Here is a 17,907-nt window from a genome sequence, read left to right as displayed (position 1 = left end):
TGTTCTACACCATTTAGTAAGTGGATTGGAGCTTATTCTCCACAGGTCCAAAATAAAGGTTTTGAACAAAAAGCAGGAATTCATATTTTCTTTGCATCCCACACCACAAACTATAAATTAGCAATATCTTGCAAATGCATAGAGCCCACGATTTAATGGCATGGCAAAGAAATAGGTGTTATTGGTGGACTGCCTGAGCGTGTTAGACTGATGGCCCTCCTTCCATCTGACTCCGTATTTCAACCTGACTGATCTGGTATCCAACCTAATTGCCCTTAATCCATCTGGCTGCCGGGGGGAAAATGTGCATGTTTACACTTGACATCTGCATGTGTTCTTTGCAAGTAAAGTGTAGTTAGGTAAATATTTTATATTAGTTCCTACACAGAGGAATGGTTCTTCTTTCCCCATATAAACATGCACTTACTATCATGGCATGTTTATAATTTAAACAGAATATTTATAAGCTCTCCTAATAAAGATGAGGAAATCTGACATAATCTTTTATAAGCATGATGCGTGGGGCAATATGGTGGTGTAATATGTCTAGGTGAGAAAAGAATGACACCATGAATGTTCAAAGACAAAGAAATATGAAATGCTGGGTTCCTGAGCAAATTACACGTTATCCACCCAAGGAAACAAATTTCCATTATTTTCAACCAGTTTTACCCATATTGAGTTCAACTGCTCTTGAAATTTTCCCACAAGATGATGCTCTTAACAGGAGCCTGTTTCTACTGTGATCAGCCTTTAAAGACTCATGATCACCTAGATTTGTAAGATTTAAGAAGAGAAAACCTGTGCCATCTGTTAGTAATTTTGTTAATGCATACCAGATTATTTTACAAGTGTACTATTTATCATATTATCAAATTCTTCGGGTTTAAGGAGATAAAATTGAAGTGGTCAGATGTTACCAAGAGAATATTAGTGCTTTGAAAGCATCTATCCTTCAAACAAAAGAAATGCAAAAGCAGCATTAGTTTAGATATCAGCCTCAGCATAAGATTTGGGATTCTTCTTTGAGAGAGTATCCTTAAATAAAAGTGATAACACGCACAAGATTGAGAAATAGATAGAGTCAATCTTAGCCAGTTACAAATAATGAAAAAGAAATCCCAACTCCCTTTTAAGGGGGGATTAAGGCTTAAAATAATTTCTTTGCTTTCTGCATCTTGGACCATGTTAAAACACGGAAAGAATGCCTTGTACAATCAAGTGCACTTCTCAATCTACTACTTTGCTTTTAAGATTACAATTCATTCTGCCTATGGTACACAGAAAACAAGTGAAGTCTGGGTCATCCTGCGCAAACACAAAAATAATAAGCAATAAGAAAAGTCAACTTTTTTTAAAACAGAGAATTTACAAAAATGTATTTTGCTATCATTTAAATGTTTTCCAAATTACAGATAAGATTTATAAGCAATGCTTTAAGATAAATTTTAAAACTGTATCTTTAGAGAAGCATTTCATCTGTGATTAATAGAATATCAAATATATATATATATATATATATATATATATATATATATATATATATATATATATAAAAAAGCTGGTTAGAGCACCATCCTTGAAGCCACAAAAGATTAAACCTTTAATTTGGCAAACTACACTAACCCAAAATTAAAGAAAGTGCTCCCAGACAGTAGTAAAATTTCACTAGTCCTTGGCTATTTGGAGGAACGAAACAGCCCGATCAAGTATATCAAAGTCTTGGAAAATGAAGAAACACAGCTGCTTGAGTAAGCATGTATTATAAGGGGAGAAAAAAGGCAGGTGGGGGAGGGGGAGGGACAACATTTTAAGTCTGCTTTCTCGATTACTATACCCAACTAATCTGAAATTCTTATTATGGGCTTTGTCATCTGACCACGTGTGTCCATTTCATAAAGTTATAATACTTCTGGTTAGTATACACAATTGATAATTACTTTGAATTATGAGGTACAACTTTTCTTTAGCTGATGACTCAAATGTCTCAGCCATTACTTTCTGGAAGGTCTACTCTGACTGAAGGATCATGGATGCTAACCAGCAGCGTACATCCACATTAGGTTTCAGCCCAGTGAGTTCAGCAGTTGGCAGATTTCCGTACGGAAAGTGGCTTGGGCAGATCTGCTAGGTCCTCCACTATGTCTTCTAATGTTGCTTTGGCTGAAACCAACATTTGGGTGGGATTAGATTTTAGAAAAATATTCACAACTGTTTTTAAGGAAACCTGTTTGGAAAAAAAATCAGAAAGCCAGAATCATCTCAAGAGACTTAAAAGAGTTCTGACAATCAGCATGAAACGCAAAACAGGATAAAACATCAACATTGTACAATAACAAAATTGTTCAAGATTATTCTGATTTTTCACATATGTTAGGACTTGTACTCATAGGGACGTTCATTACATTACTTGGAGGAAACTTGAAAATTTTATAGTGTATCATTTCCTGTTTCCTGAACCAAAGACTATTTGTTGAAGTAGAAAATACATTATCTGGCAGTCTTTAGCCTCTGCTACAGTAACTTTGCTTCCAAACCTACTTGCGCCCTCTCTGTGATGGTTGAATGAGTTTACATAGACGTATGAGGACTTTATTAGGAATTACAACAAGGTGTCTTAAGGGACCTAGACAAAAATGGGCAAGCAGTCCATAAATTGTAGAGCCCCTTAAACGTAGATGCCAGAGAAGGCGACTCATATATTTGATGCACACTTAAAAACTGATCAAAACAAGGCATAGCACAGTTTAATCAGTGTTTTTTCTTGTTTTCTGTTCTGTTTTGTCCACTGAATATCTAATTCAAAAGGGCTCTTTTTCATTCTGAAGTTAAAAATCACTGGTCTCTTACCTCTCCAAGTTTTAAATACCAATGCAGAATGAACATTAACTGAAAATCAAGACAGAAGTACTTAAAATAACACCTTACAATAAGGCTATCATTCATAGTCCTCAAAACACTTTCATTGCTCTGGTTTGATTCTCATAATAATCCTAATAAGCAATCGGGGAGGATTTAATTATCTTAATAGTGTTGATAATTAAAGGACTTGGTCAAGGTCTAGTTGTTAGTGTATCTTCAAAGAGGAGCTTCGGGGGCACCTGGCTGGCTCAGTTGGTACAGCATGCAACTCTTAACCTCAGGGCCATGAGTTCAAGCACTGCATTGGGTGTGGAGCTTACTTAAAATAAAATTAAATTAAATTAAAATTAAAAAAAAAAGGAACTTCAGACAGAAGAGAATTTCCCAAGATAGCCATAAGTTAGGCTTAACTTACTATTTAAATTGTTATTTTATAATTTTAATTTTTATTTATTTATTTTAGGTTTTATTTATTTATTTGACAGAGAGAAACAGCGAGAGAGGGAACACAAGCAAGGGGAGTGTGAGAGAGAGAAGCAGGCTTCCCGCCGAGCAGGGAGCCCCATGGAGAGCTTGATCCCAGGACCCTGGGATCATGACCTGAGCCAAAGGCAGACAGTTAATGGCTGAGCCACCCAGGCGCCCCAATTTTTTATCTTTTTAATGAGATTCAGAGGCAACCACAATCACTTAAGGTGAACGTGGATACATTCTTTTTTAATTTTTTTTAAAGTTTTATTTATTTATTTGACAGAGGGAGACAGCAAGAGAGGGAACACAAGCGGGGGGGGGGGGGGGGTGGGAGAGGGAGAAGCAGGCTTCCCATTGAGCAGGGAGCCGGATGTGGGACTCGATCCCAGGACCCTGGGATCATAACCTAAGCCAAAGGCAGACGCTTAACGACTGAGCCACCCAGGTGCCCCTAACTTGGATACATCCTCATTAACACACCTGATAAAGCCAGAAGATGTTCAGAATTATTAATCAAATTGACACAAGGTGATGTTTGTGCCCAATGGATAAATAAGCTGAGGCATTTTTTAAACCCTATATATTGAAGATACTACTTTCTATACTTACCAAGATAGGAAATACTGAATTTGAGACATAAAACAAGTGGCAAAATTATATGAAATGAATCCAGTAAAACACTTTACCTGTGGATTTTGTGTTAGGACTTGTCTTAGTCAGGTATAAGTGTTATTTTAGAAGAGTTGATCAGGTCTAGTCTGTCACAGGAAAAATCAGAACAGGAAGAGATCTGGTGTTGAGAGGTCTGGCTCTTCCTCCTGACTCACAACACAGATTCATGAAGAGATTTGGGGCAAATCAAATCCCCTGGCTCCCCCTTTCTTCTTAAACATAAAGGAGTTTGCCTATTCACAATCTCGCAAGTCAGCTCCATCTGTAAAATTCTGTATCTGTCAGTCACACTTAGAGAAATACAGTTACGCACAGAACTAACTTGCATAGTAGCTCTTCCTTCACTTCCTGTTAAGCTGATGAAAACCATGCTTTTAGAAAAAGAAATAGCGTCAATGATACCTCCTTTCCATTTTATAGGGGAATAAGAAAATAAACACATAAAGTATGTAGGGATATAAAATCAAGTATGTTCAGATGAGCAACTTATCAATTCTAGGTGTGCTAGAAAACATTATTCTGATTTATATTTCATTCATTTAATTTTTTCCCAAGAAATACATATTGAGCTCCTATCAGAAGACAGACAGGGAATATCGCTGGCCCTCAAGTATCTTCTGTATGTTAGAGGAGTAATTTGCAAATAAGGATTGCTAACAGATTAAAAGAAGAATACTTAGTAAAAGGCAAAGGTCAGGATAGCTGGGAGATAAGTCTAGTGCAGATGTGCAGAGTGGGGTTTTGTAGAAGACTCGTCTGTAGAAGTTGCATTTAAGTTGGAACCTGAAAAAATGAGTGAGTTAGACAAAGAGGATATGGGGGTCAGGACATTCCAGGCAGAGGGAAGAGCATATGCAAAGACCTCATCATTTGTTCCTTCAAGCCCTTGACATCCAAGGTTTTAAATGCATCTCTAACACATATATAATGAAAAACTAGAGCAATAACGACATGCTCACCAGAATTATGTTTGTAATCATACTGTCACCTAAACTAATTTGCCTGCTAGAACTGAGAATGTCTTTGTTTATTACAATTCTTTCATAAGAGGACTTAGACTGCACAAGTGGGTCTGAAATCCTGGCTTTCTTTTCTCTAGTTTCAGTGTCCAAACATGACTATATGTATAACTATTTAAATAGAATTATAAGTTTCGGGAAGGATGCAGGATGTTCCTTGGGAAGATAAACCAGCCTTGCTCAACCGGCATACCTCATCTGAATCACGGCATTTCTCAACTCCCCGGAGAATTGTACATAACTAGATGCATGAAAGAAAAGTCAATTTGTTACACATAGTGAATGCCTTAGGGCATTAGGGCTTAAATTCTCTTGTGGAATCCCCTGTTGATCACTGCATTTCACAATAAAAATGTACAGAGGACTTAAATTTGTTTCTTAGTATCAGAATTCATCTAAATTCTTTACTCATGATACTCACCTAAACTGAATATTCTTGGTGATTCTGTAGAAAATGGAATTTTCTCACAATGTTGAATCAGATATATATAGAAATTTAGACGAGATATTAATTCTAGATTTCTTTTCAGATATATTTATATTTTTTTTTGTTTATTCAGAAAAGTTAAAATTGCTATGGCGCAAACAATTCCTGATTTTCCTTTTCTATGGAGTTTTTGATAACTAAATATACCCAGAGTTCAGGCAGGTATACCAACAACAATAATAACTAGAATGTCCATTACTAATATAGAGAGAGGGAGTATGTCACCATTTACATTGACATTTAACATGTAGTTTCTCACTGGATTCCCACAACACCACTGAACCAATAGAGGTATTATTATACAATTCATGTCACAGGTGGAAACAATGGCATTTATAGAGATCAAATGTCGGTAAGATCATGCATTTAATACCTGTTGGAAACCAAAGTTATAATGTGGTATTGTAATACTGAAGACCGTGTCTTATTCTACTAATCCACTGTGTTTCAATTGTTAAATGTGAAATTTAAGACAGTAAGATAGTACATAAATTTACTTTTGAACTCATTTCTTCCTTCTTTAGTACCACGATTCATATTATAGATTTATACTGATGTAACTCAGATTTAAATCATGAATAACCTTTTTATGTCTAAAAAATATAAACTATGTAATATGCATGACTCTCTATGTAAGATGGACAGGAAAAAAATTCTAGTTGACTCTACCAGTTTCCTCTGACCTCCGTACCACAGAACTATGTATTTATTTTGCAGAAACACAAACTTAACTTCTCAGGGAAAGGGGGCTCAATGACATCAGCTGCATTAAGTCTGCTGATTTCCTCTAGGGGAGGTGAGGGGAAAAGGAAACAGCAGACACAGAACAAGAAAAGAAATCGGAAGACCAGAGGAAAGCACTAATCGGAGGAAGGGAGAAGGGGGCAGATGGCTTAGGAAGGAGACATGTGGGAATTGGGGGAAAGGAAGTAATTGGCAAGGAGAGGCCGAATGCCAAATTTGTAAAGGATCTGGAGGACACTGGGGATTTGGATGGGATGTGAGTCAGCTGCTTTTCACCAAAATATCACACCAATGAGCGAAATCAAAGAAACCTACCAAGACACACAGGAAGCAGAAAAGGACTAGAAAAAGAACTGATGACATCCGGCATTCTAATAACTGTACCTCCCCAGCATGGGAATGGGAAGCACTAAATACTTTTTTCAATTTATAACTGACTTTTTTCCCTAACTTCATTCATGATTTTCAAATCCTTAATTGGTTTATGAAAGAAATGATATAGATTAAGACCCTTCTATTGACTTTCTATTTTTTAACTTACTTTGCATGAATATGATTTTTCATTCATATATAAATCAATTCCTTTAAACAATCTAGGCTCAGGGTGACCAACTGTCCTGGTTTTCCTAAGACTAGGGATTTTTAAAGCAGATACCAGGACAGTCTCCAGCAAGCCGGCATGGCCAGCCATCCCATCTAAGTCACCTTAAGAAAGACTTATTAATACGCTTGTTCATCATGTTAAAATAATAAATGCTGTAAATTTTTTTTTACATTTGTCAAAGAATAATAAAAAAATCTTCCTATAGTTAAGTGATAAGTAGATGAAATTGACAATAAAGTAGTTTCAACTGACTGTGGCTTTGATAGAAACAATTTATAATAAAACTATTTCTCCATCATCTAAATTATTTTTTCAGTTAAGTAAAAAAAAAAAATACCTTTTAAGACATACAGAGTATTTACAGCATGCTACTAGAGCATACAGAACAGGTAGGAAGAAAAATTAAAAATTCAAGGCACAGCTTATCACAAAGAATAACACAAGTCATTAAAAAATGTTTATGTCACAAAGCCACATACAAAGAGAATAGAAAAAGCATGTTTTATTCATCTGTAAATTTTAGCTCAAAAGCTAAGAATTTCAAACATGAAAAGATGAATGTCTTTTAAGCTTTTCTTTTAACTAGTAAAATGAAATCATTCAAGATAAATGACAGCCAAAGGTTACTATGAAGAAACTAACTAGCTGATATTTCAGAATTGAGTCCAGGTAGATCTCACAATTTACACTGTACTGTTACAGTATTAGTTTTATTATACATTATTGTTATCTACACAAAATTGCCAAGCCACTACATGAACAATATTTTCTTTAACTCAATTTCCTATTCATCATATAATTTCTTGTAACTGTTTAGTTATTCAGCAATGAGTTTTGAAATGTGTAGAGCTGATCTATTCGAACCTGGCTAATCCACAATTTGGACAGTTCATTATAAAACACATTCAGTTGAAAAATTCACTGATTCATAATATCCTTTTTAATATAAATCCTTCTTTCCCTAAATGTCAAGTGTGAACAGTTATTTCTCATCTTTGTATCTTTTGAGGTAGGGTTTCTAGAGCCCAGAGAAAGAGAGCACGTGAGAGGGGCAGTTGGGGGTGGGGAGCAGAAGGAGAGGAGAGAATCTAAAGCAGAATCTACCCTGAGTGCTGAGCCCGATGCGGGGCTCGATCCCACAACCCTGAGATCATGAACTGAGCTGAAATCAAGGGTTGGCCGCTTAATTGACTGAGCCACCCTAGTGCCCCTGTACCAATTCTTAACTGTACCAGTCCCAGTTTCAAGACCACCATAACCTTTACTGTGTGAACTACCTCTCCAGACCCTTATAAACATAAAGATAATGTTTTATTTCATTTTTTCCCAAGATCTATTTTTAAGTAATCTCTGCACCCAACATGGGGTTCGAACTCACAACCCCGAGATCAACAGTTGTGTGTTCTTTGGACAGAGCTAAACAGGCGCCCCCTAAAGATAATATTTTACAGCAGAAGCTAAAGGTTCCTGTCATTCTAAGTTGAAATCTACATTGATAGCAAATCAGTAGCAAAATCTATAGGACCCTATAGAAAATGTTATTAGTGAGTAAAAGACAGACGCTCACATAATTGTTCCCTAGCCAATTCAGAGTTAATTGCTGCATTAGTGAAATTTTAGTATTTATCTGACAAGGTTATTGTCAAGAATAAATGTGTCAACATATATAAAGTATTTAGAATAGGGCCTGGCACATGGCAAGTGCTATACAGAAAGTGTTTACTATCATCATCATCGTCATCACCATCACCTTCTCCAGGAGACTAATTGGCAAGTCTGTGTGCCATAAAGGGGTGGGGGGGAAGCTTATTTATTGAGATTTTAAGGGAATTAAATGAGATAATATAGAGTAGCAGGCAGGGACAAGGCAGGTGCTCAATACTTTTTTCCCCTAATTTTAACATTATCAATTTTTCACATTTACAAAACAATTGTGAATTTAAGCAAAAATTTCCAAAATATAATGAAATAAAATAAATATATCACTTTTTGTAAGGTATATCCAAATGTTCTACATCACCAAAAAAAAAAAAAAAAAGGTTTTGGTCCTCTGATTCATCTTTATGAGAAAATTTCATTTATTAATAATAATGGTTATGACTAATTCTCAGGCATATGAAGTAAATCTATTTAATCCAGCCTGCCAGTTTAACTACTTCTATTTCTAACTCTAAGTATAAATACTCATGTCTAGAAAAAAAGCAAAAGAAAGGAAGAAAGACTAAACATTGTCTAAGTCCTCCTTCAAATTATTCTAAGAAAGAAGTGCCAAAAGAGTTCTAAAAGATTCTCCTGTCAGGTAGGAAAATAAGAAAATGCTATTTATATATTGCTGGTTTATAATCATCATAGATCTAAAATTTGGCTCAGAATCCAGCTCAATGTAAAAAGAAATGACTTAAGAACATCAAAAATACAGGTGCAGCTACAATTCAATTACATATTTGCCCTTTTTTGTAGGGTGTGTCTTTGTTCTCACAGCTGGGAGAGTTGTACTTTACATTTTCAACAAAGAAAGCCACCACATTAAAGAACTCTAGAAATGCCTATAACCAAAACTGTAGCAATAACTGTGCCATCTTTACTTGCCTTTCATAAAGATATTATGTGCTTTAATCTCCTGTTCATCTGTACTCAACACATTTGGCAAAGTACTTTAACAACAGAAATGAAAACAATTATTTGAAAACAAAGCTTAGGAAAGAAGAATCACATAAAATATCTAATAACCAATATCTCTTAAGAATCTACTTTCAGTTGGGGGAAAAAAAAGAACTGGAAAAAACGTCAGACATTGTGTTTCTGTTTGAAATTTTTGTTTTAATTACTTAATTTTAGTCTTGCCTAAAGGAAAACAAAAACAAAAACAATTATCATCTAAATAAGAACAGGGATTTTGAACCCAAGCTGCTGATTTCAATCTATTCATCTCCCTGCATGTATAAATATGTTTTTTTACCTCTAGTGTTTTATCAGTTTAACAGTCATAATTTATCCAAAACACACAGATGGTCTTAGAAATAGTAAAAGTTTCAGATGTTACAACTTCCTAGCATATGGAACACTATCGTGGATCATCATTTTGGCAGCATTTAAATGATTTTAAAATTATTTATACATTAACATCTTGGCATTTTTTCACAGTCATAGTTACTGCAACTTTAAATTGTTTGATTCCTGATTAGAGATCGTTCTTATATTGACTCTAAACTACTAACGTGTAGGAGAAATGGTGCCCTGTATTCACAGGATAGCACCCTCTGGGCAGCAAAGGATAAATGAAGACCCAATAATAAATTAAACATTATGGCATAAACCATGGCATCTCTTCAAATTCAATATATGATACAACAGGAAGTTCCGAGATTTATAAAAAATCAAATTTACCATAGCAGTTTTAAACTGTGACTATCACAGAAAATACAAGGACACACATGTATTAAGAGGAAGTCTGACCTTTCAAAATGTGAGACTACAATCACCTTTATTTTTTATCTTCTATATTAGATACAATGTAAAAAAAAATGTTCATATTCTGTGTCTGATTTCGATCTTTCCAATCTCTCCTGAACCAGGTCAGTGAGATTTCAACCCCTCTATTCCACTGATAGTGCTCTTGTGAAGGTCATCTGTGAATGACCACTAAGTTGTTCAATTCAATGGTCAATTCTCAGTCCTTCTATTATGTGATGAACCAGCTGCAAGTGTCTCATCTTTGCCACCTCCCAAAAACACTGTCTTTGCTTGGCTGCCCTCTGCTTTCCCTCCTTTCTCACTGCTCACTCCCAGTCTCCACTGCTCTTTTTGCCTCTTCTCCCTGAGGGCTAAACATTGGACCTCTTTTCCTTTCTACATAAAATCACTCCCTTGGTGATTTCAGTCTCCTGTTTTTAAATAATATGGACATGATGATGATTCCCATATCCATCAGGATAAGCTACTTCAGTCAGTGGTAACAAATATTCTGTGACTTAATACAACAAAGATTGCTCACTCATTCGATGTGTCCATCATGGAAAGACAGAGGTGTGGGGTGGAAAGTTTTGGTACCCATAACTCAGGGACCCAGGCTCTTTGAGTGTCCATGTTGTAGCTGTACTACTTGGGACATGTGTCCTCCTTGGCTGCCACACGGCAAAGAAGGAAAGTGCTGGAGGCTCACTCACTAGTATTTAATTCATTTAATTTCCACTCACAGCCCATGAAGCTGAACCAGTCAAATTGGTCTGCCCAACAGCAAGGAAACTGGGAAGGAGAGTCTTTCATCTGTCCAGAAGGAGGGGAGGATTGCATGGTAATGAGTACTTGCTATGTCCACCACAACTCAATTTTTTCTCCAGCCTCAACCTCAACTCTGAATTTCTGACTCATGTTTCCAACTGCCTATTTGACATTTATACGTGGATATCTAATAAGAATTTCAAAATGACAATGTCCAAAACTGAGCTGCTGATACTTCCAACCCCAAATCCTCTCTTTCTACAATTAATGACATCTCAATATTTTCAATTGCACAGACCAATCAATTAAGGCAAGCCTTGACTCTTCTCTTTGTTTGTAAGCCACATCCAATCTGTTAGAAATTCTGTTGGCTATTGCTTCACAGCAGATCCAGAATTTAACCACTCCTACTTCCCCTCCTAACACACTGATCCCAAACACTATTTCCATCTTGCCTAGATTATTGCAAAAGCTCTCAACTAGTCTCTCTGCTTAATCATTATTATCCTTCAGTGTGTTCTCAAGACAGCAGAAGATTCTGCTGAGAAACCTCTGATGCTTTCCACTTCACTCAAGGGGGAAAAGCCAACCTATTTACAAGATCTATAAGGTTCTACAGTTAAAACACACACACACACACACACACACACACACACACACACATCCCTATTCCTATAGTTTGGCTACTTGTTCCCACAATATTATCTCCTACCAATCTCGCCTTTGCTCAACCCCCACTGACCACTTTGCTCTTTAAAAAAAAAAAATGTGTTAAGTGGTCCCCATGTCAGGGTCTTTAAACTTACTTTACTTTTCCAGGTACTTGTGTAGTTTCCTTTTTCAATCTTTTCAGGTCTTTTTGGGAAGCATTCTCTGGTCATCCTATTCAAAACTGAAATCCTACCCTATCTTAATTAATCTGTCTACCCCTTTAGTATTTTTTATAGGACTGATTATAATATAGCATGTTGTATATTATACCATCTATTTTGGTTTTACCTGTACACTCACAGAATATAAACTACAGAAGGGCACTCACTGATTTCTGCTTAATGCTGTATCTCCAATGCTGAGAATTCTAACGTTAATTTATATTAAACACAAATGGGTAATTAATCAGGAAAGATCTGAAGGAGGAAATGGGTAATAATGGTTTCAATGTGTTCGAATCACTCATGCAGAGAAATGGAAATTACAGATAGTGGTCATTAGATGACTTAAAATATGTTTTTAAGGCACAGATATTATCTTAATTGTACATAAATCTAAAAGGAATCTGTCATCACCAATAAGAAAAGCATTTGTTCCTAGAGTCTCTACTCCCCTGTGCTCTCGACTTCACTTCCCCAAACCAGTGTTTCCCATACAGTTCACTTTGCCATGTGACTTTTCAGCACCTCTTAAAAGTACAGCCAAGCTATTCTCACCCCAACTGCTAGAATTATAAAAATCCTTTGAGAGATTCATTCTAATTCAGATCACTGCAGGAAAAAAATGCTTGTTTTTTTTTCTTCAAGGTCCCTAAAACCTGCCTACCATAACCTTCTCGATTTTATTTTTCACTATTTAATCCTCATGCTAATCTGCTAACTGGCTGTTCAGAAATAGTGCAAACATTTACTAGGGTTATGTGGTCCGTGTTATAACATTGTTCTTCTACACATTTAGCAATGACTTTTCCTTGTACGTATATTCTTCTGAATACCTTTAAATCTTGGCCAATGAATTCATAATGGACACAGAGTATCAGCAAAACAAAGACACTTATAAAGGGCAATACTGTCCCAACATAGAGTCAATGAGAGCTCAGTTATTTTGGTATTTTAGTTAACACCTTACAAGATAGAAAAAGCAAAGAAAAAACAAAGAAATCATATGGAATCACTGATGTCAAAAGAAAATGCATCCTTATTCCAGATAGCATATTTCTCTACTTGTATCACAGCAGGAATTTGAAATCTAATAATCTAGTCACATGATTTTATTTTGGAATGAGATAAATCCATCATTAACAACCATTCAGAATAAGATTATAGTTTTCAGAAACAATATTAAATTCTACAGAACACAAAAGCCATTTGAAAAGGAGAAAGAGATTTTAAAAAAATCCAAAAAAACAAACAAGCAAAAAAACCAAAACACACCCTGAAGTGACATAGGAGGCCTTTGGAAACATAGTATATTATTGAATTTTTTAACAATTTTTACTGTAGCATATGAAGATGTGATATGCCCTGAATTATAATAACAACTAAATCAGACATAAATGTGTTAAGTCTACGACATTAAAGTAAAAATTATAGTTTTCTCTTACTAATCTCCAAACGAAGCAACATGTGTTTTCCTCACTCATTTTCATGTCAATACAGGGAAAATGGAAAGAGGTTTATTTTAAAAGAAGAAGTGAAAATGGGAGATAATGTAACCCTTTATAAAAAACACACAAACAAAAAAAACACCTACTTCACTCTTCTCTTTTCTTTGGTGAAGATACGTACAGTGAGATCTACAAATGCCCCCACTGCTGAATTAAATACTCACAGTTATTCTTTCGTCTTTGTCATCCAGTGGAGAGCCATCTTTCTTCCATGAAATGGTGGGTTCAGGATGGCCTCGTGGTGGCTGGCATTCCATCACAGCGGGCTCCCCCACTGCCACCATGACATCGGAAGGATTTTGTCTGAAGTCATCCCGTAGGACTGCAGAAACAAGAGGAAATCATTATACTCAGTTGTGATAGATACAGTCCTTATCTCTGAACTCCAGACAGAGAGATGTTTATTATAATAAACTATTAGTAACAGCCATCTCAGTATATCTTGGAGGACCTCTATCTACTTAGAGACATATGCAACTTAATAAAGATATCTGGCCTTAAGCATATACAACAGGGATAATTTGATATTTCTATGGGCCAGTGGACAAGTGTATTTTGCTATTTCATACCCTCACAGTTAGTGTTTGGTATTTCTTCTCTGACTACTGCCCACATTTTCCCATCCACGTGCTAATGAATAAAACTAAACCCTCATTTGACTTACATGACAGAGTGGGATGATGCTTTCTATTATTAAGTGAATTACATACACCTGCAAACCAAAACAGACTTCCAAACATGCATTCAATTGAGAGTTATTTTAAAGATATTTCATATTAGTGTAAAAAAGCATATAGCCATTACAATTTAAATATGCTTCTTATAGAAACTTTGGACATATCTGCAAAATGACTACACTCAAAATACTATATTTTTCCGTTATCACTGAGTGAAGCAAACGTTAGAAGGAGCCAATGATGGGGCGCCTGGGTGGCACAGCGGTTAAGCATCTGCCTTCGGCTCGGGGCATGATCCCGGCGTTGTGGGATCGAGTCCCACATCAGGCTCCTCCGCTAGGAGCCTGCTTCTTCCTCTCCCACTCCCCCTGCTTGTGTTCCCTCTCTCGCTGGCTGTCTCTCTCTCTGTCGAATAAATAAATAAAATCTTAAAAAAAAAAAAAAGAAGGAGCCAATGATGAGAACAGCGTTGCTACCAACTATGTCACTTTGTAGCTTCTGCATTTTGTGTTTTTAGTTATTTTATGGTAAATATTATTTCACTGAATCCTTAAACCTATTCAGGATGAGAGATATTATTAACCCTGTTTATGTTATTAACCCTATATTTTAGAGGAGGAAAAGTTTATTACAATGATCTCAACTGGATACTAATGTAATATCAACATACTATAAAACTAGCAGTATCATTCACTTTGTAACTATCAGAATAAAATGTGGAAAATAAACCACGTCTGTATTTCAGAAACAGTCCATACAGCAAAATTGTCCTCTGTCTCTTGTAAACATCAAGAAATCATGAATTCTTCGGCATCAGTTAGTCTTAAATCGCAACTCCACTGTTTGCTTGAACATAACCTCTCTTTCCACATTTACGAAGGAGGCATGGAGACGTGTCTTCAATACAAACCCGAAAAATGTTATTTGCCTCCCACTCCATTTTCTCCCAGTGTGTAATAAAATGTGAACAATTTTCGTAATCTTATTTAAGATGGTACTTAAAATGTTCATTGGTGAAGTGATAAATGTTATTTATCTTTTGAAATCTATCAAACTGAACATTTGGTACAACGATTTTGTACTGGAAGAGGTGACTTTCTACTCCAAGGACACTGAAAAATACTTTCATGGATGAAGTACTACACTGTAGAAAGCTCATGTTCGAATTATCATTTCAAAAGGCACGCTTAAATTTTGGTTTCGGAACCTCAAACAAGCTTACAGGCTTACAAAATCCTGTATTTTCCTCTTCTAATTCTCTACTTTTCCTTCCTCTCTACCAGCTGAGTATGTGTGCACATCTGCGTAAGCCTGAACATCCACTCAAACAAAACCGTTTTTTTAATCTGAATTTTGAGACAATTTGGGCACAACATGACTACGTTCACACTTGGACAGTAAGACTTCAAAGAGGAGACTTGGTCCTCCTCTTAGGAAGAATGGTAAAAGGAAAAAGAAAAGTCAATATAGTTGTCCCACGCTGTCATAATTCTAATTTTAATACTGTACGTTATTTATTAATAAAATACACAACACAAAAGTAAACCTTGTTGAACTGAAAACTCCAGCTACTGTTACCACAGAGTAAAACAACAGGGTTTGAAGACTTTCTCTATTTATAAAATCGTGTTATGATTAGGTGTTAAGAATGTACTACAAATAAAATGTAAGGTTTATAGGAAAAGCAAATGAATGGACCTTAACAAACAGTATGCGCCTGTACTGGATTATATTATTAATCTAAGACAACACCTCTGAAAAATTTTAACACCCTCGGAACACGCAAAAGGAAAATACTTTTCCAAATAAAAATAAGCCATTTGTACAATTTTTCTACTTGGTAAGCTTAAACCCAACTTAGTAACATTATATCTTATTTACAAACTGAGATTGTATCTCAAATAAACCAATGAATAATAAAATGTCTTTCAGAAATATCAAAGGTCTAAGTCAGATAAATCAAGTTTGTTTGTTTTTTTTTTTCATTTCTATGTTATTTGGGTTTTTACAGTATAGAATGAAAAGCTAACAAAATGTAATCCATTAAAGATCGTTGCTTAGATAATGTTCATGCAATTACTTTTGCAGCTGTAAAGCATAAAACTCTAGTATTGCCTATGGCTACAGGCAGCCCTGCAGAGTTATGAATTGAATACTTTTTTCTCCCTTCTATAAAAACAACTTTCTTCCAAGTACTTGTCCTGAACATTGTCTTTTGGGGGAAAATAGTATGTGTCACATTATAAAATGGCATGAACTTTGAGTTAAATTATCCAATTTTCTTTTTTTTAAGATTTTATTTATTTATTTGAGAGAGAGAGAGAAAAAGAGAGCATGAGAGAGAGCAAGAGAGAGCAAGAATGGGGGGAAGTGCAGAGCGAGAGGGAGAAGCAGGCTCCTTGTTGAGCAGAGAGCCCAACGTGGGGCTTGATCCCATGAATCCAGGATCATGACCTGAGCTGAAGGCAGACACTTAACCGACTAACCCACTCAGGCATCCCTCCAATTTTCTTAATTCATGTATATATTTAAGTAATTAAAAATTGAGTTCAAATGATTGGCAGCATTTTGGCAAAAAAACTAATGGTATCCATAAGTATTCTCAAATGCAGTTCATTTCTCTTAAAAAAAAAAACTTTCCTTCTCTAACATTGCTATTAATCAAAATGCATATTTTGATAGTATGAAATAGTGTGAATAGTATGAAATTCTAAAATCTGGAACTAACTTTTGAAAAGAAGATTTAATATTGATTTGAAAACAAACTATATATATATATATATAAATGTATCCAAGTAGATATCACCTAAAAAGTTATTAAACAAACCACTGTTCATCCTCACATTACATTTCTTCTACATTTATGTGATGTTTTATGTTTACAGGTTGGTACACAGAATTTGGCTCAACAACTTTTCACTCTCTTCATTCTGTTACACTAGGAAAAAAAACAACAACAACAACAACCCACCACAAACATAAGCTTCACTGAATCTTTGAATCTCCCTGAATTTTTTCTGTCTAAAAAAATAATTGACTAAGATTTATCCTTTGAAACAAAACAAAACATATAGTCACCGGTCTTTCGAAAAGTGATACACCAATTTCAATGTAATTCTCAAAATAGGTAGACATGTTTTCAGAAAAGGATTCTAAAATTTAGTGTTGACATTGTAATCTATTTGGGTAATGGTGAGGAAATGGGGCAACAAGAAAAAAATGTTAAGCAGAAACTGTTTCAAGTATTATGGGGACTTTAATATTTATAAAACTCTTTTAGAACCCTCTGGGAAATTTTAGAACTGAGTAAGACATAAAATTATAGAACAGTCACTGGTCTTCAACAACATCTAATCTATCCCATAAAGAGAGGCAACTGAGTCCCAAGAAACGTTGTCACTAGCTTGTGTTATTTGTCAGGAAGAGACGAGACAAAAACAGAGATCCCCATTTCCAGTGTGGTGCATTTTTTTTTTAACATGTCAACATTTTACTACAAAATGCCATTTACCTATCTCACCAATTATATTTCCAACAAACCCGCTCTGTTATTGCAGAAGGCCTGACAGTGATTGTACTTCAGTGTACTGCCGTCTCATGACTACCCAATTTTGGTAAGGCTCAAGTGCTCCTAGAATTAACTTTGCTCCCTAATCACGTGGTGAACATCTGTGAACTACAACGCCTTCTGCTCCAGGAATCATGGAATCCTGGTGCAGTTAGGGGCCTGAGAGATGGGTGATCCAAACTTTTTCTTTTAGAAATTAAATAAT

General features: G+C 35.6%; 1 protein-coding gene across 1 annotated transcript in view; it reads right to left on the bottom strand.

Moving 5' to 3' along the window:
• The window catches only part of ROBO1 (roundabout guidance receptor 1), a 763,832-nt gene that overhangs the window by 124,042 nt on the left and 621,883 nt on the right, over positions 1-17,907 (bottom strand). Inside the window, exon 4 of the mRNA XM_057306889.1 lies at positions 13,622-13,779. Within this exon, the coding sequence (XP_057162872.1) occupies positions 13,622-13,779 (158 nt within the window). The remainder of the gene's footprint in view (positions 1-13,621; positions 13,780-17,907) is intronic.

The sequence above is a fragment of the Ursus arctos genome, unplaced genomic scaffold (assembly GCF_023065955.2).
Source record: "Ursus arctos isolate Adak ecotype North America unplaced genomic scaffold, UrsArc2.0 scaffold_4, whole genome shotgun sequence".
In the NCBI taxonomy this organism is placed as follows: domain Eukaryota; kingdom Metazoa; phylum Chordata; class Mammalia; order Carnivora; family Ursidae; genus Ursus; species Ursus arctos.
This window is presented reverse-complemented; position numbering and strand designations above follow the sequence as displayed.